The 19,395-nt window shown below is 37.3% G+C and overlaps 1 protein-coding gene across 5 annotated transcripts in view; it reads left to right on the plus strand.

The window, feature by feature from the left end:
* Positions 1–19,395, plus strand: part of DENND5A (DENN domain containing 5A) — a 106,322-nt gene that overhangs the window by 21,772 nt on the left and 65,155 nt on the right. For 3 of the 5 annotated variants that reach the window (XM_067749951.1, XM_067749948.1, XM_067749952.1), the window contains exons 2-3: positions 17,825–17,896; positions 18,658–18,767. In XM_067749951.1, coding sequence (XP_067606052.1) covers positions 17,825–17,896; positions 18,658–18,767 — 182 coding nt within the window. The remainder of the gene's footprint in view (positions 1–17,824; positions 17,897–18,657; positions 18,768–19,395) is intronic. The other 2 variants (XM_067749953.1, XM_067749949.1) reach the window with 1 other exon arrangement.

Here is a 19,395-nt window from a genome sequence, read left to right on the forward strand (position 1 = left end):
AACTTGGAGATGGAGAAACGGCAGCATTGTTGGACTGCCATAGATTTTGATAGCACTCACTTGAATAAATGTAAATTTTGGCTAAGCAGGCAAAGAAGGGTATGAAGGTCATTCTAGGCAGAGAATAGCATCTACAAAAAGAATAAAGGCATGAAAAAGCATGCCATATTTGAGGAACTACAAGTGAGTTAGTACAGATAGTGTGTAAAGGGGAAGAGGAGGGTGGTAGGAGGTGAGGCTGGGGAAATTGGCAGGTGCCTTATATGAAGGTGGAGAAACTGGAATCCGGGTGGATAAAAGTGATTGGCATAAGTCTTGATTGTATATTGAACCAGGCCTAGAATTCCAGGCTTTCTTGTGTCATTTCAAGAGCTCTCTCCCTCTTCCTTTTCTTTAGGTATGTTGTTTTACATTTACTTTAAAATAGTCAGGGCATGGCCTATGGTTATGAAAGGATTCTAAATAATCATACAAGACTATCTTTTACATTCTATAGCAAGCTAAAAAAAACTGAAGAAAAGCTGTGACCTACAAGCAGTAGGTTCAGCTGTTAACTTTCCTAGTTATCAGTGCCAGATAATCGTTTTAACTTTTAGAGACAGACAGCCTATATTCTAGGTCATGCTAAAATCAAGAACTCTTTCTGCTTTTCCATGCTATTTGCTTAAAAGAGGGTTCTTTCTTTGCCTAGTTCAAATGATAGTTGCTTGAATGAACAGTTGCAGCTGTAGTGATCCAGCAGTTAACAGCTGTGCCAAATAGAAAATATGTTTATCAAGACCTTGTGGTAACTTTGCGTGTGACTGCGGTGTTTGTAGCTTATTGTTCCACTGACGGCAGTGTTGAATTTCAGCATGGGAAGCAGGTTTCTGAGGCCTTTCTGCTTGTTCCTTAGTCAGGGCTCTCTCTATCCAGGGTTGATATCCAGTCTGTATACTATATGTGTATGGCTAGCATTTGTCCTGATTGGTTGGTGCCCACATTGTACTGATTGTTAAATATTTTGAGAATCATGTCTAACTCTAACCATCCCTCTTTCCTGATCTTATGCCAGACCTGAAGTTTCTGTAATTTGTTTGTGGTTTATTCATACAGAGAAATTGCCTCTTTTTCTCCTCATGCTCTTAAACAATTTTATTTAAAAAATTCCTGGAAACAATTTTTTTTTTAATTATTAAAGGCCGTTATGTAGTATTTTCCTTTAAGTCCACTCATTGATTGGAAAGCTAGGTTCAAACATTAGGAGACAATTAAGGAAATTTGAACACTGACTAAGGATTCTTTTGGTCAAATTTTTCTAGGTGTATTAATAGTATTACGGTTATGTTAAAAGAAAAAAAAGGTCTTATTTTTTAGAGACACATGCCGAAATATTGTAGATAAAATATGTCAAGATTTGCTTTAAAATAATTTGGTATGGGGGTGTACAGATATAAAGTAACATTGGACATGCATTGATATTTGTTGAAACTGGATGATGGATACACGGTAATTCATTGTACTTTTCATAATAAAGAGTTAGAAAAAGCTTATGTATTTTAACCACCCCACATTTATAAAATTATAATTGGATTTTAAAAAATTCTCAAAGGTACATTATTGGCAATTATAACTTCTGATTGCCTTGCAATAATTAGAAGTACAACTTGGGGTTAATATGGGTATACCTCATTTTATTGCACTTCCTTTTATTGGGCTTCACAGATATTGCATTTTTACAGATTGAAGGTTTGTGGCCACCTTGCATGGAGCAAGTCTGTCAGCTCCATTTTCCCAACAGCATTTACTCACTTCATATCTCTGTGTCACATTTTGGTAATTCTGGCAATATTTTAAACTTTTTCATTATTATTGTATTTGCTCTGGTGATCTGTAATTAATGATCTTTGATGTTATTATTGCAAAAAAGATTGACTTGCTGAAGGCTTCAATGATGGTTAGCATTTTTTAGAATGAAGTATTTTTAATTAAGATATGTTGGAGACTTCCCTGGTGGTCTAATGGTTAAGACTCTGCGCTCCCAGTTCAGGGGGCCCAGGTTCAATCCCTGATCAGGGAACTAGATCCCACATGCCGCAACTAAGAGCCTGCATGCCACAACTAAAAGATCCCACACATGGCAAGGAAGGTCCCTTGTGCCGCAGCTAAGACCCTGCACAGCCAAATAAATAAATAAATCAAGAAAAAAAAGATATGTACATTGTTTTTTTAGACATAATACTATTGCACACTTACTAGACTACAGTGTAGTGTAAACATAACTTTTATATGCATAGGGAAACCAAAAAATTTGTGTGACTCACTCTTGCTGTATTGTGATATTTGCTTTATTGTGGTGGTCTGGAACCAAACCCATGATATCTCTCAGGTATGTCTGTACTTCCAGCCAAAGGCAAAGAAATTTGACCTTTTAGTTTATATAATATTTTTATATAGTATAGCTTTTTGAAGTATTAAAAATGATGCCCCCCGGCTTCTCTGGTGGTGCAGTGGTTGAGAGTCTGCCTGCCAGTGCAGGGTACACGGGTTTGAGCCCTGGCCCGGTAGGATCCTGCATGCTGCGGAACAACTAAGCCCATGCACCACAACTACTTAGCCTGCGCTCTAGAGCCCGCAAGCCACAGCTACTGAAGGCCGCGCGCCTAGAGCCCTTGCTTTGCAACAAGAGAGGCCACCACGATGAGAAGCCCGTGCGCCGCAACGAGGAGTAGCCTCCACTCGCCGCAATTAGAGAGGGCCCGTCTGCAGCAACAAAGACCCAACTCAGCCATAAAGGAAGAAAGGCTTTATGGGCTTCTAGTTGGGAGCCATTGGCTCTAAAAATTTTGATCAACCTTTTTTGTATTTACACTTCTTAACCCAATTGTAATTAATATTGTAATTGGGAATTTTTTCTTTTCCTATGTATGTTGCTTTAATGGTTAGATTGTATTCCAGTGCCTTAATATACCAAACTATCTTCTTGTTGTTAAGCATTTGCTTTTCTTCTTTTTCTTGCAGTTGTTAATAGCTCTACTATGAGAAATAGCTTTTTAAAAAAATGCTATTTGAGTGCTATTTTAGTGGGTGCCTTTTTTTTTTTTCCCCCTGGTGCCTTTTGGGTGGTATTTTAGCGGATTTAGCAGGTCAAAGGGTATGGATATTTTTTTCTTTTTACAGCTTTTGTGATGTCGTGCTAGTTTGGTTGAGCTTCTTTCAAAGGTGTCACTTAGTGTGTTGGAACCATTTCAGTGTTTAATTCTCTGACTGCTATACCAAAGTTTTAAGGCAAATTAACAGTCTGGAAAAAAGGATAAATTTGGTTCTATTCAGAAGAACTGAGCTTTCATTGGGAACAGGGGGAAGGATGGGAATGTATTAACTAAATTTTGCCTTCAGTGAAGTCAGTTTAAGATACTGCCGTTTAGCTCAATTAGAGAGTTAGCTGCATAATAAAGGTGGCATTTGAATGAAGTCTTGAAGGATAGGAACAACTTAGACTTGATGTGAGTGGGGCAGGTAAAAGATAGATGAGCAGGGAGCTATGGGGAATGTTTAGGCAATGTCGAGTCATCCTGTTTGGCCATAACATATGCTATTTACAGCATGGTAATGGAAGCTAGGATTAAAGAGTTAGAGGAACAAGTAAAATAAACAAGAATATGCCAGACAGACTGTGTGAAAAATAATAGTGGGGGGAAAAAAAGAGAAATGATGGTATTTGACTGTAATAGCTTGAAGACTATCAGCTGCCACTATTGCTTCTATAAATAACTTGCAGGAAAATTGCTACCCTGTTAGTCATTCTGCTAGGGTCCTCATTTTAGCAGACCTATGATTTTCTAGGAAAAGTAGGATCAGTGTTTGTAGGGTTGTTGATCTAAATGGAACTGATAAATTTTCATAGTCTATCCAGATAAGAGAATATGAGAGATGTAGAAGACAATGGACATTGAGAAGGTGGATAGAAAAAAACTGACATAGCGTTTACTCCTTGGGCTTTTTCTAAGAAGCTTTTCATCTAAAGCTTTGGCAACAGTGGTGTCTTTTAGTCTTGGTTTTCTTCCCGGGGCTGATAGAAAGCCCTAGCCTCATGAGTTCATGTTCCTCTTACTAAGCTCAGTTACTGGCAGGTTGGGCCCCCAGTTTAACCTCATACTCTCTGTGGATCCCTAGTACCAAGAGAAGGCTCTGAGGGGCCGTCTTTGTCCTAACTGCTAAAGGGTATGGCAACTTGGAGATTGATGGTGCTTGGTGCAGTGAAAGGATCCAGGAGATTTGGGTTGCTTTAGTTGGGGAGGAACCCCTATTATGACCTGTGGCTTGAGGATACTGTTTTGTATCACAGTAGAGAACTTGGGGTTTTATGGCTTTTTAGCCTTCTGATGAAGATTACTTACTCTTAAACCAAGATTTTACTTCTTGACTGCTCTAAATTTTAAAGTTCTGAGAGACATACACTCTAGTGTAGTATGTGTAAAGAACATTGGATGGGGTGTCTGGAGGGGTTTCTAATCCCATTTTGCCTTATACCCATTGGTGACTTATTATCTCTGAGCCAGTTTCCTTATCTGTAAAATCCCTCTGAGGGTTGTGGTGAAGCTTAATAAAATAATATACTATGTGAAAATGTTTTCAGTGAATTTCAGATAGTATATGTATTTTTTCATTTTTTGCATTCAAGGTTTCTCATCCTATATAATGCCAAGAGTAGAGGAAATGTGCAAGAGTAATGTGTGGATAATTGTGGAAAGTTTGGATTCATGAAATTGACCTTTTGAGGAGGAATGCTTTTCATTTTCTAAGACTTAAAGAAGATATAGAGAAAACTCTGACAGTGAGGGCTTTAAGGAAAAGATCTGTATTTTCCTCTTTGGAAATCTTTGCAAAAACACAGAGAAAGTGGGTATTGGGTGAGCAGAAATCTGAGAAGGAGGAAATTATCTTGAAATTTTATTTGTGAGGAGATAAATAAAATTTATCTTTAAATTTGTGCTTTACTCACTTGTGGCAATCTGGGAAGGGAGAACAATGCTGACTCAAGTTGGAAACTAAATCTAGAGCCTTGGTAGATTTTTCACTATAAGGTAGTACTGGATTATGAATTTCAAATACTTTTTCCTCCCAAGAGGGCTTTTAGTAACAAGGCAGGGAGTGATGGTTATTCTCCTTTTCGCTATCAATGAATAATGTAGCTATGCAAATCCCTCTGTAGGTGATGAGTCAGGACTCCTACAGTTGTTTTGGCTTTGAGTTAAAGTTTTGTTCATTTCAGTTTTCAAGTACTGTGTTAATATTTTATAACTATTTTAATACATGTTTCTTTGGTTTAAAAGAACTGTGTGATTAATATTAGTCTTCTAGTATTCACCTTTAAATTGGTGCATATAAATAGGAAGAGTTTTTTTTTAATCCTTGTACTTTAATATTGTTAAGATATCTAAATTTTGCAGTATAGAAATTAGGAATTAAATTAGTATTCTAAATCCTAGTTTAAAAAAAAAATCTCTACTAGCTCGAGAGAATTGTGCCATTAAGTTATGCATATTTTTTAGTGTAATCTCTTTATCTTGAGATCATACGTGCTCAAGGTAGGCAATATAGAAAGTAGATAAAAGCATAAAGAAAAAAATAGCAATCACCCATAGTCCAGCCTTCTAGAAGTAACATAACCATGTTTAATATTTTGTGTATTTCTTTCCATAATTTTTTCTGTGTTGAATTACTTAAAAATATATTGTAATGCACCCCAGTGTTCATAGCAGCACTGTTTACAATAGCCAAGACATGGAGGCAACGTAAATGTCCATTGACAGAAAAATGGTTAAAAAAGATGTGGTATATACACACAATGGAATCATAGCCATAAAAAAGAATGAAACAATGCCATTTGCAGCAAGATGGATGGACATAGAGATTATCATACTAGGTGAAGTCAGTCAGACAAGGAAAGACATATTCATACAATGGGCTTCCCTGGTGGCGCAGTGGTTAAGAATCTGCCTGCCAATGCAGGGGATATGGGTTTGAGTCCTGGTCTGGGAAGATCTTACATGCTGCAGAGCAATGAAGCCCAAGTGCCACAACAACTGAGCCTGCGCTCTAGAGCCCGCAAGACACAACTACTAAGCCCACGTGCCTAGAGCCCATGCTCCACAACAAGAGAAGCCACTGCAATGAGAAGCCCGCACACTGCAACGAAGAGTAGCCTGTGCTCGCTGCAACTAGAGAAAGCCTGCATGCAGCAACAAAGCCCCAATGCAGCCAAAAATAAATAAATAAAAATTTTAAAAAAGAAATACCATGATATCACTTATATGTGGAATCTTAAAAAATGATACAAATGAACTTAATTACAAAACAGAAATGGACTCCTAGACATAGAAAACAAACTTATGGTTACCAAAGGGGAAAAGGTGGGGGTGGGGGGAGGGATAAATTGGGAATTTGGGATTAACAGATACACACTACTATGTATAAAATAAACAACAAAGACTTACTGTATAGCACAGGGAACTATATTCAATATCTTGTAATAATCTATAATGGAAAAGAATCTGAAAAAGTATGTATATGTGTAGATATATATAACAGTCACTTTGCTGTATACCTGAAACATTGTAAATCAACTATACTTCAGTAAAAAATATATATTATAAGCAAACTGTCATTTTTTTGCAATTTATGGGAAATCTATGTTATAGGTACTTATCTATATTTTTTGCTTCTTTTAATGTTCTTCTGATTTAAAATTTTTATATGATTTTTCTTATCATGTCATTTTATTTTTTGAGGTAGGTAGGACAGAAATCACAAAATTAAATAAAATACCATTATCTTCAGGATGTCTTAAGCTCTGTAGGGTAAGGTACCAAGTTTCATCAGAAATCACATTCACAGGGCTTCTTGAGGGCTTTAACTGTGCCTCTGTTTCCTTTCCTTTTATTTGTACATGATCATATCTAGTTAGGAAAACTGTGTTAATCTTCATTACTCTCTATATTTCTTCTCTTTGAGATTTGCAACATCTGAGAGATTCTTTTTGTATAGGAGTATGTTGTGGTTTGACCCTTGGGTGAAACCTGTAATGGATACTTCGAAGCAGTGGCTTATGGTAATTTTTGGTTCACAGATCCCTTTGAGAATCTTACACAAACTATGGATCCTTGCTCTAGCTCAATCTGGATCATTTGAAATCTTGGCTTGCTAGGCCTATTGCACAGCTAGTACCTTAGGTTGTCCCTTTATCTTGGAGTTATACTTTGTGATACTTCTCTTGTGATAGATCCAGTTTGCTGCACATCCCATATATACATCTTTCTTGGTTAATTTTAGTTTTGGCAGAGACCTTTTAAATTTCCACAAGCTTGTTGTTGTTTGTCTTTTTATTTTTTTTAAAAACAACTTTATTGAGATATAATTTACATACCATGAAGTCCATATCCCCCCACTGTAGGCAACTACAAATGTATTTTCTGTCTTTGATTTGCTTATTCTGGACATTTTGTTTAAATGGGATATAATTTTTAAAATCTTTTAAATAAACTGTTTTAGAATAGATTTACATTTATAGAAAAGTTGTGAAGATAGTGCAGGAAGTTCCTATATACCCCACATGCAGTTTCCCCAATAGTAGTATCTTAACATTCAATATGGTACATTTGTCACAATTAGTGAGCCAATATTGATACATTATTATAATTAAAGTGTGGGTCTGTTTTCATCCACTGTGCTGGATCGTTGGAGTGTACTTGCGAATTTGGGAATTCATGCCCTTCATTTCTGGGAAATTTTATTGAATTATTTTGTTGATAAGAGCTTCCCCTTTATTTTCTCTGTTCTCTCTTTATGGGATTCTATTATTTGGATATTAGACTTAGTGGACTGACTCCATACTTTATTCATATTTTCTTAGTTTTTGCATAACTCTCTTTCTGTCCAGTATTCCCCATTCAGGATACCATATTATAAATAGTCGTTATGTTTGTTTAGGCTTCTTTTAGCTGTAACCTTTTCTCAGGCTTGTTTTCTTTTTGATGACTTCGGCAGTTTTGAAGAATATTGGTCAGCTGTTTTGTAGAATGTCCCTCAATCGGGATGTGTGTGATGTTTTTAGACCGGGGTTATGGTTTTTTGAGAGGAAGACTACAGAGGTAAAGTGTCATTTTCATCATATTATATCAGGAATACATACATACTCTCAACATGACTTATCATTGTTCATGTTTATCTTGATCTCCTGATAGTGTTTGTCAGATTTTTCCAGTGTTTGTCAGATTTGGTAGCGTTTGTCAGATTTTTCCTATGAGCAGCCCATCCTTAAGGAGTGGGGAGTTATTTTCCACCTCATGATCTCTGGCTATGCATTACATCTGAGAATAATGCACCAAGGGGCTTCCCTGGTGGCGCAGTGGTTAAGAGTCTGCCTGCCAATGCAGGGGACACGGGTTCAAGCCCTGGTCTGGGAAGATCCCACATGCTGCAGAGCAACCAAGCCTGTGGGCCACAACTACTGAGCCCACGTGCCACAGCTACTGAAGCCTGCGCACCTAGAGCCGGTGCTCTGCAACAAGAGAAGCCACGACAATGAGAAGCCCGCGCACCGCAACGAAGACCCAACACAGCCATAAATAAATAAATTAGTTAATTAAAAAAATAAATAAAAAAAAATAATGCACCAAGAAGCTGATTGGGATCTCTGTGTTCATAGGTGGGATTTGGTTACTGAGAGGTTCACTATGGAATGATTTGGCTATGTATTTTTTCCCCTGTACCATCAGTATCTCTAGGCCTTTTTTCTTGTGCTGGTCGGGTTTACATAAAATGCTCCTTCAGGTCTCTGCCTTGAGGGCATAATCTTAGCTGCTAACTTTCTGAGAGCCAAGTAGTGGAAGAGCACTGAGGGTCTCAATGTTCAGTATGTAAATCTTCTCTTATTTCCCTATTTTTAGAATGATACCCTTGCTCTCAGCTATGTCTGTGGTTTCTCAGCTGTTAATGCTTGATAACTGTACAATCCCAAGTATAGACACCCATTCTTCTTCTTCTTATTTTTAATTTATTTTTTTTGGCTGCAGTGTGCGGCATGTGGGATCTTAGTTCCCCAACCAGGGATTGAACCCATGCCCTCTGCAATGGGAGCGTGGAGTCTTAACCACTGGACTGCTAGGGAAGTCCCTTCTTTTTTTATTTTTAATTGAGATATAATTGACATATAGCAATGTATTGTTTTAGGTGTACAACAATGATATATGTATATATTGTGAAATGATTACATAATGTCTAGTTAATATCTATCACCATAGCTATAAGTTTTTTTTTTCTTGTGATGAGAACTTTTAAGATTTACTCTCTTAGCAGCTTTTAGATATACAATACAGTATTGTTAACTATAGTCACCATGCTGTACATTACAGCCCCAAGACTTATTTATCTTATAACTGGAAGTTTGTAGCTTTTGACCACCATCACCCATTTGCCCTCCCCACTCATTCTTTTATTTATCCATTGTAAAGAATAAACTTTGTTTTCTTCTTGAATGGAGGAGGCCAGATGGAGTGAAAAATGTATGGGGTGGGGTGGGGTGGGCTGGGTGGTCCAGCTGGTTCAAAATTGAGATATAATTCATGTAACATAAATGTGGCATTTTGAAGTGTACACTTCAGTGGTTTTTAGTGTATTCACTGTGTTGTGCAGCCATCACACTATCTAGTTCCAGAACATTTCCATCATCCCAAAAGGAAACTGCATACCTATTAGCAGTTAGTCCCCTGGCAACCACTTTTTGTTTCTGTAAATATGCCTATTCTGGGCATTTCATATACATGAAATTATACAGCATGTGGCCTTTTGTGTCTGGCTTCTTTAACTTAGCATAATGTCTTCAAGGTTCATTTGTGTTGCGGGATGTAACAGTACTTCATTTCTTTTTATGGCTGAATAATGTTCCATTGTGTAGTTACACAACATTTTGTTTATTCATGAGCTGATGCCAGCTGGTTCTTAAATAGACTTTCAATCAATTCTTCTGTTTTTAGCCCCATCATAATCCCTACTTCATAAGTACCTGATGCTACAAGTTCCTGAGCTTTTTGGAGGTTATGTTGTATCTCAGTTTTCTCAAGTCTACTGTCAGTAATGATTCATCCATCTGCTTCCCAGCTTCTAAAATTTTGTTGCTATTATCTTCACTTTCATTCTATAGGTTTATGCTTCCCCACCTCTACTACTGTTTTAGTGGGATTTTGGGAAGATACAGGCAGTAGAGGGAGAACTAACGCATGCCTAGAGCTCACAATTTGAAAGGTAGAATTTCCACGCTTGGTCAGACTGTAGGCCCAGCAGTCATTAAGCCATGGAATGATCGAGCTGGAAAAACCTTTACGGATCACCAACTAGTTCTCTGCTTCTTAATCTTTCAGTTGAGGAAAGTGAGACCCACAAAACTCAGTAAGTTGTTTAGGATCATACAATTAGTAGCCAAGGTGGGACCTTGACCCTCTCTCCTCCCTTCCAGGCTAGTTGTTTACACTTAATTTAGGCTGCTTATTTTAAAATTTGGTATTGAGGAGAGCGTGGGGACCATCGCTCATATTTGTCCTCTGCTATTTCTTACTTAGAGATTCCAGTCCAGTGGGTTTGCCTAAGCCCAGTTTTCCGGAGGGCCCAGCTTATAGAGAAAAGTGCCTGTGTATACACACGTAAAGCCTCTGGGAGCCCTCACTCTATTTAGAACAGTATGTGTATTTCCATCTCACAGGACTGGGTTCGTTAAACTGGTCTGATAGACCGTGAATTTGAGAGCTTTTTGCTTTCCCCACTAAACACAGCAAATTACATATCTTAGTTCAAGATGTTAGCTCAACAAATGTGTGCCCTGCAGGGTATTCAGCTGGGCTGAAAGGGAGGCAGTGTCTACACTTGATGTCTTGCTACCAAAGTTCTGTCTTAGCTATGGTTTGGAGCAGTCATCTCTGGATAGGTTCTCAAATCTCAGTCTCTTGTTAAAATCAGGTACATGAGAAGTTCAGCCATTTTAGGAATACTAGGTTCATGAGTTGGACTAGGTGTGGTGCCTGGATGATATCAAGCAGGAGGCAAAGCATCAATAAAAGTAGTGGCTGTATACACAAATCTAAAGTTATCTGACAAAGAAAATATGTTGAGAAAGAAAGTGAACAAATCTTCCTCAGGGGAACACATAGGAGTAACAGATGGTTTCTATTGCTCTTTCATTGAAAAGCCTGGTAAATAGCTTTCCTGGGTTAGATAGTGCCTTAGAAGAGGCCTTGTGGCTTGTCCAGGGTGGGGGCAGCTCACTATCTACATTCTGGATATTTGTTTGTAAGTGTCTGACTCCTGAGCACCACAGTCATCTTGGTGATGTGGGCCAAGGTATAGGCTGTTTCTTCAAGGAGCAGTTTACCTTCTTCACTTTATGCTGCAGGAGCTGTGAATTTACCTCGATTGTATGTGTACAAGAGAGGAAGAAGACAGTGATGAGGGCAGTGTAAGATGGCTTTCTTTAGCTACCAGAACTCTGCTTGCTAGTCTTACTGTGTGTTTTAAAGCTATCTCTATTTAAAAAGTGCTGATATTAATGAAGTAGTCATCTAAAAGTAATAACAAGGTTAATTTAGTTAGAAATTTGCATTCCCTTCTCTTACTACATTGTGCCCTCTTAGTCAAAGATGACAGAAGATGATCTCTGATTTGTACAGGGGTTCAGAAATTATCTAGAAGACAAGCAGAATTGAAATGCTGGGGCAACAAATGAATTGAAGATAAAACCAGCTGGTTTTCAATGTGAACTGAAAACCCAAGTATGAGTTGGTAGTGATACTATTCTGATGTGCAGTCAGTTTCGGAAACGTTTGTAACAGGAGAAATACAGTGATGTCTTTTAATGCAGGAAGGAAATTGATTATAGCATGAGTAGCACTGAATTGATGGCCAGTGACACTAACAGGATCAATTGTAGGACATCCCAGGATGCCAGTATGCAAAGGATAGCATAATAACCTGGTTATATCCATTCCCAGAGGAAAAAATTTCATCATTCTTGCTGTAGATAATGTGAACTAGACCTTGTAGGATTGCTGTTGATGTGGTGAGGTGAGGCAGTTTATGTGACACTTCTGTCTTGGGCCTGGAGAGAGGGATAGTTAAGCTGCCTTCAAAGAGCTCTGTCCAAGGTATAGCTTTGAATGCTTCAATTGTGTTGCCTGCAGCCTCTGCTTTAAAACTTTGGCAGGTTGTTAAAAACATTAAAACACTTTTTAAAAATTAAAAATATACTTTTTAAATACATTAAACTTTTTATTTGACATAATTGTAGATTCATAAGCTGTTGTAAGAAATAATACAGGGAGATTACCCTGTACTCTTTACCCAATGGTAACATCTTAAAAAACTATAGTATACTGTCACAACCAGGATACTGACATTGATATAGTCAAGATACAGAATAGTTCCATCACCACAAGAATTCTTAGGGCTGCCTTTTTATAGCCACCCTCCCCCCGTCCCTGACCTTTGGCAACCACTAACCTGTTCATTTCTATAATTTTGTCATTTCAAGAATGTTATATAAATGGAATCATACAGCATGTAACCTATTGGGATGGGCTCTTCTTACTCTTGTAGTGCAGGTCTGCAGCAATGAATTCTCTTAGTTTTGCTTTACTTGCAGTTGTTTTAATTTTGCCTTCATTTTTGAAGGATTTTTGTTTGTTTATAGAATTCTAGGTTGACAAGGCCTTTTTTTTTCTTTTTTTTTTAGTGCTTGTAAGGTGTTGTTCCGTGTCTTCTAATCTCCATTGTTTCTGTTAAAAAGGCAGTAGTAATTTCAATAATTTTTTCTTCTTTAATGTATTTTTTTTCCCTCTGGCTCCATTCAAGATTTTCTCCTTAAAATTTTTTCTCTCTTTTTTTTCAAAAATTTGACTGCATATGATTTTCTTGGTATTTATCCTGCTTGGGATTCAGCTGAGCTTCTTGACTGTAAATTTATATCTTTTACCAAATTGGGAAAATTTTGATCATTATTTCTTCAAATATTCTTTTTTGCCTCATTTGCTCTCCTTTCCTTTGGGGCTCCAATTATATGTATGTTAGACTTGCTGCCCCACATAACTTTGGGTCCCCCCCACCCCCAACCCCCTTTCTCTCACTAATCTTTTTTCTCTCTGTTCTTCAGATTGGTTATTTTTTGGTTGACCTGTTTTTAAGTTCATTAACTCTTCTGCATCTCCAATCTGCTGTTAAGCCCATCCACTTAATTATAGTGTCTATTTCGTTGTTCTGTCTTTTCATTCATTATGAACATTGCTGTTTTAAATCCTTGTCTGCTAATCCCAATATTTGGATCAATGCAAAGTCGTTTACTTTTGATTGACTCTTCTCTTGAGAATGGGTCATGTTTTTCTGTTTTTTTATATGCTGAACAATTTTAGATTGTGTCCTTGACATTATGTACGATATGTTGTAGAGACTCTGGATTCTGTCACCTTCCTCCAAAAACATTGAATTTTGTTTGTTCTGTTTCCCAGCAGTGAGCGGCCGCTTAAATCTCAGTTCAGTTCTGTTAGCCCTAACCTAGCTGCTTGGGATCTGTTCCATGCACGCATGGTTCAGGGATCAGCCAGAGATTTGAGCAGCGTTTATACACAGAGTTAGGGGCACCCCCTCTCTGGCTCTCTCTGGAATTTCCTTCCCTTGCTTCCCAGCTGTTGTGGTTGCCTTTAAATTCTGTCCTCCGGTTCCTTAAGCTAGTATAACTATGGATTTTTATCCGAATTTTAGCCACCTCTCATGGCATAGACTGGGACCTGCCTAGCCAAAAGCCATGAAAAGGGGACATTTATCCAGTGTTGTTACCTTTTTCTAAGAGTTGACCCTCCATCTGCGTTCATAATCTGCCTGCTTTTCATTTCTAGTACCTTCAGGTAGTTGTTTTTTATATTTTGTCCGGAGTTCATAGTTATCTGCCAGAGAGTTGGTCTCGCTGGAAGCAGAACTTCCATCAAACTAGATATAAATTATTCTGTTGACAAAGTCAGTTTTTGTTGTTTTTTGTGTGTTTTGTTTCAGTTTCACAGATATTTATATTATCCTCCCTATCTCCTCCAAGGGACCAGATATAAAAATGGCCTTAGCTCTTTTTTTCTTTAATATTTATTTAATTTATTTATTTGGTTGTGCAGGCCCTTAGTTGCAGCATGTGTGCTCCTTAGTTGTGGCTGGCGGGCTCCTTAGTTGCGGCATGCGAGCTCTTAGTTGCGGCATGCACGTGGGATCTAGTTCCCTGACCAGGGATCGAACCCAGGCCCCCTGCATTGGGAGCATGGAATCTTAACCACTGCGCCACCAGGGAAGTCCGTTTTTTTTTTTTTTAACTTCAAATTTTATGTAAAACTCCTTTAGTGTATCCAAACTCTGATTACTGATAGGTTTAGAAATTGAAATATTCATTTTATTGGTATATCTAACCCAAGATGTAGATATAACAGATGTGTCCCATAAACAGTTTCCCAGGAAATGATGCTTACTTTTATTGTGCTTGAATCTAAGCTAGCACTGTGATCTGGAGAAGCTTTGTGTGGTTCAACATAAACCAGGTTGAGATTTAACCATATTGGGTCTTTCTCAGGTAGCTGTTTGGGTACCTACCTTTTCATATCTGCTCTACCATTTAAAAACACAGATGTAATAAATTTAATATAAATGTACAACTTGGAGATCTTGTTGAACATTTTCTGATGACCTTACAGAGGACTTCAGACAGAAGTTTTGAGGATATTTTTTTTCTTTTTTAACTTGTTGACATGTATGTATGAAACAATCAACATAGGTGTCTCATGATAAGAAAGGAGAAAATAATGGTTTTAATTTGGGTCATCATCAACCTAGAAAGCAGTTATTTAGTAGTATGTGTATTTTATTTTAGATTGTATGAAAACCTGCCCATTTAGGTTAACCTTTAAGTGGTCAAAATATTTCTGCCCAAATTAGGATAAACATTTGGAGCTGTGGTTTTTAACTTTTTCGAGTCATGAGATCCTTTGATAGAAATTGTGTTCTCTCCCCAGAAAAATGCAAATGTCTTCATACAAAAATTTGTAAATTATTTCAGAGAGTTTAGGGGTTCCTTTGAAGCTTCTCAGCATAAGCATCCCTCATTCAGGGTTATTCAAATCAAGCTAGTACCAACAGGCTAATAGCAATACAAATATCAGTTTGTTTCTGGCCTGGCCAGAGCAGAACAAGTAAACAAAGAACCTATTAGAAGTCCTTGTAAGGCATGCAGGCTTTAAAAAAAATCTGTCGTGATTTTATCTGAACTGTACTTTCCAGGGAGCAAATTCACAAAGACAGACTGATACCTAGTTGACTAATTTTTAAGTTGCCGTTAGAAATGGGCCTTAGTTTTGATATTCAAACCTGCTGACATTTGTGTTGGGCAAATAATTAGTTGTTGTTTCTAGGACAATAGGACAGTAGTTGTTGTGATGTCATATTCCTGATATTGTCTGAATTTCCAAAGGTCTAAATAATTGAGGATTTATGGGACCTGTGACACATGTGTAGGTTTCAGGAGGTGAGGCTATGTAGATGTTCCTGAGGCAATAAGTCTCCATTGCTTATTCTCAAAAAACTCAGCCCTCAGTAAATGATGAGAGATTGAATTGTTTTTTTTTTTTTTTTTTAGATTGAATTGTTTTAACAAAAAGATTTTAGGTTTGTGATCTCCTTCCTCTATTACTTTCTGACACTTCCTCTATTACTTTCTGACGTGATTATAATGAACAACGATTATTCTCAGGGCCTTCATACCTCTTCTTTATACATCTTCTTTCCCCTTGCAGTGAAAAGACTATGTTCCTGCTACTGGTCCAGTCTAATACACAGAAGGACTTTTGTCTGAGATTGGCACTCTCTTCTGTGCCTTTACTCAGAACCTGACTCTTTAACAAGACTTCTTTACTCAGCTTGTTTAAAGAAGGAGCAGGAGGTGGAGAGGTAGTGGTGGGGACAGAGGATCTGAAGGCCAGTTCTCCCTGTGATTCATAGCTTCCCCCACCTCTTTGTCTACACTCCAGGTCAGCTCATCATGTTCACTTCTGGCTCCATTCTACATCTCACTGGTTGTTTAAAATTCTCCCCCTAAATAGTCCCCTGTTCCATCCTTTGAATGCTCTTCATGTCTTAGGGGGCACCTTGTAGCCATCTTAGGAAAACATCTTTCTCTAAAGGCTTCCATATAGGACATTGCTAACTGCCGTGATTCCTGTATATGTTCAAATATTTCGTGGTTTTTACTGAGGGGATTTTCTAGCCCACTAAGGAAGAAATGAGCAAACTGACAATTAAAAATAAAGAAGCTTAGGAGGAAGAAATAGTTATCTTCTCTCAGAACTGAATGCAGTTTAAAAATACATTCTGAGAATGTCAGACTGTAGACAAGATCTTATGTCAGCTGCTTGTTGTTTAATTACTTTCTACAGTGAGTGCAGGCTTGCCATGGGTGGGCTCTTTGCACTCTTTGCAGGTGTTAGTGAAAACTCTGAGACTAGCTCAACGTAGCTGTAGGGCTTTGTTGCTACCGGTATTACCAGCTGCCGGCTGATTTTGCCAGTTTTATTTAGTGAAGATTATGAAATGTATTTTGAGAGATGAAATTTGCTAGAAAAGAGTTTCAGAAAAATCAATTTGGAAGAAGGGATTAGAAATTAGAGGAATTGAGTTGTGGAACTTGCTTTACTAACAGAAAGAAGGTTGGGTCAGAAGTTGAAAATTATGAATAAGTGGGCTTCTGATGATGATGGTGGACAAAACCTGAGATAAAATGGAAGTGAAGGTTTTAATTGTTAAAAGCAATAACTCTCTGACTGGAATCATTATTAGTTTCTGGAACAGGTGCCTTAGAAGTAATATAATATAAACTCTGTTTTAAACTTTCAAGGTGCCTCTGGGATGATTTAGAGTGAAGGACTATCTGACTTTAGGTTCATCCCAGTCTTGTGTTGGTGAGGAGTGCATCTTCCTTAATAATCACTAGCCCCTTTGGGTTCTAAGCCAACTTATAAAAACTTTAGTTGGAACAGAATGTATTCTATCAACTAGAGCCTGTGAACAGGATCCTGTGCAAGTGTGCTCTGAATGGATAGACCACATAAGCTTGAGCCTCCCAGATAATAACCTTCCTGGGAAATTGTTATTTGTGCATGTTATTTTTCCTATACGTTTAATGGAAAGGTCTTTGAGGATGGGTGTTTCATCTGGTTCATCTCTATCCTCCACAGTACCTAAGACCCTTGTATAACATGATTACTCAGTAAATAGATATAGAATTCAATTGAATTGTCCTTGATCATGCTTCCCACATATTTTTCCATGATGCCTACTAAATTTATTTGTTCAAAATATTTAGGTGCATTTAATTTGTTCCCTTCTCCCTAATCCCTTGGGAAAAGCAATATTTGGGTGGTATACTTTTAGAAAAAGCACTAGTGGCTTTATAGTAATTTAATACCTGTTGAGCTCTTCATCCCATTATACTATTTTGTAGTGTTTTTCAAACTGTGAATCGTGACCATTAGTAGGTCTGCAGTTAGCCTTTTTGGTTTTAATGATATAGAGTAGAAATTATGAGAACACATTCCATATAGTAAGGGTATTTTTTTGGTGAAATTTTTGTTTTAAGTAAATTTATATATATTAATATATATCATGTGTGTGTTTATTGCTTCATGATATAAACTTTGTTTCATACTGGGGTCATGGTCAAAAAAATTTGAATAACATTGCTTTATTGTAATACTATGTTATTTCATTTATCATATAGCATTATGCCAGTACATACAGGCTTCTAAAGCCAGGGATGGTGCCAGCTCTTTCATTTCAAGTACAACTGAAGGTAAAAACAAAACAAAATTGAGAACACCCAAAGCATTCTGGTGGCTCTTATATAAGTCTCTCCAGTGGCATTTTGTACCCTTTGACCTAACTTTCTTATGCCTTTTTCGACCAATAGATTTTTTCATATTTGTATCCCTCTAGGTGGTGGGTTCTTTGATTCTTCCTCTTTTCTCTTCAGTGTTCTTATTTCAGTATGCTCTAATGTTTTCAGGAGGGGGAAGGGGGAAACAAAGGAGAATTTCAGAAATTTCAAATGATTCTCAATTGACAAAATAGCTCATTGGATTTATCCTGAAATCTGCTTTCTTAATGTTCTTGAATTTTTTAATCCCCTTTGTATTTTTTCAGAGATCATAGAAATGCATACTTTATTTTGAATTTAAAATAATTTATGCTTTTATGATGTTATTAGTTGACTTTAAGCAAAGGAAATGTAGCTTTTAGGGAAAAAAAAATGATGGATATAATCCTTCATCTTTCCTTGTGCTTTCTCCCCTCTCCTCCCAAGAAGATTGTAGTAATGATTTCATTTTAAAGAAAAGCCAGGGTAGCTAACAGTGTCCAGTATTAACCGTGCTAAACTTTTCCAGCTTCTTACTGATCTAATAACTATAATACCTTTCCTGTTCTTAGATGGTTGGCATACTAACCCTTTTGCCTTCATTTCTGTACCTTGCTGGACTACCAAGCTCAGATATTCATAACCTGTGGTTTCAGGGGACTTTGTGGAGATGACTTGCTTCATTCTTTTTCTTGCAGGAGAAAATTTTGAGCAGACACCATTGAGACGAACATTCAAGTCTAAGGTCCTTGCACGATATCCTGAGAATGTGGACTGGAATCCCTTTGACCAAGATGCAGTGGGAATGGTTAGTATTTGTTAGCTATAAGTGTCAGATAATTTACAGAGTAATTCACAGTAGGATTGTGAGTTCAGACTATGGTAGCAGTGGTTCCACCAAGTATCAGTAACTTCTTACATGCATATTGTTTGTGATTCTGCATTTTGATCACTATATCAAATATTTGGAATATATCAGATATACCAAAAGTCACAAGGTGCTTCTGCTGAGTCAGACAAATACATAGTATTGGGTCAGTGAACTTTTTTTGTGAGATTGAGCTATTGGTTGCATATAGCATTGATTTTACACAATAAGTGAGGTTTAAAGCAGTTTTCATCTGTATTGTATATATCTGAGTAATATGATAGAAATGGGTGTTTTTGTTTTATTATAATTTTAGATAGGGCAGCATTTTAAATTTGTAGACGAATACTACCATGAATAAGCTAACGTTTTTTGAGTATTCACTTTGTGCTAGGCACTGTGATAAGTATTATACATGAATTAACTCATTTAATCCTCACAATACCCCTTATGTAGATAATATTAAGTAAACACACACAGACACAGACACATATTTTATGGGTGAGGAAACTAAGATCCAGAGAGGTTAAGTAATGTGTTCAAGGTCATAATGGCTAAGGAGCAGTTG

This window comes from Pseudorca crassidens, chromosome 9 (assembly GCF_039906515.1).
Source record: "Pseudorca crassidens isolate mPseCra1 chromosome 9, mPseCra1.hap1, whole genome shotgun sequence".
Lineage (NCBI taxonomy): Eukaryota > Metazoa > Chordata > Mammalia > Artiodactyla > Delphinidae > Pseudorca > Pseudorca crassidens.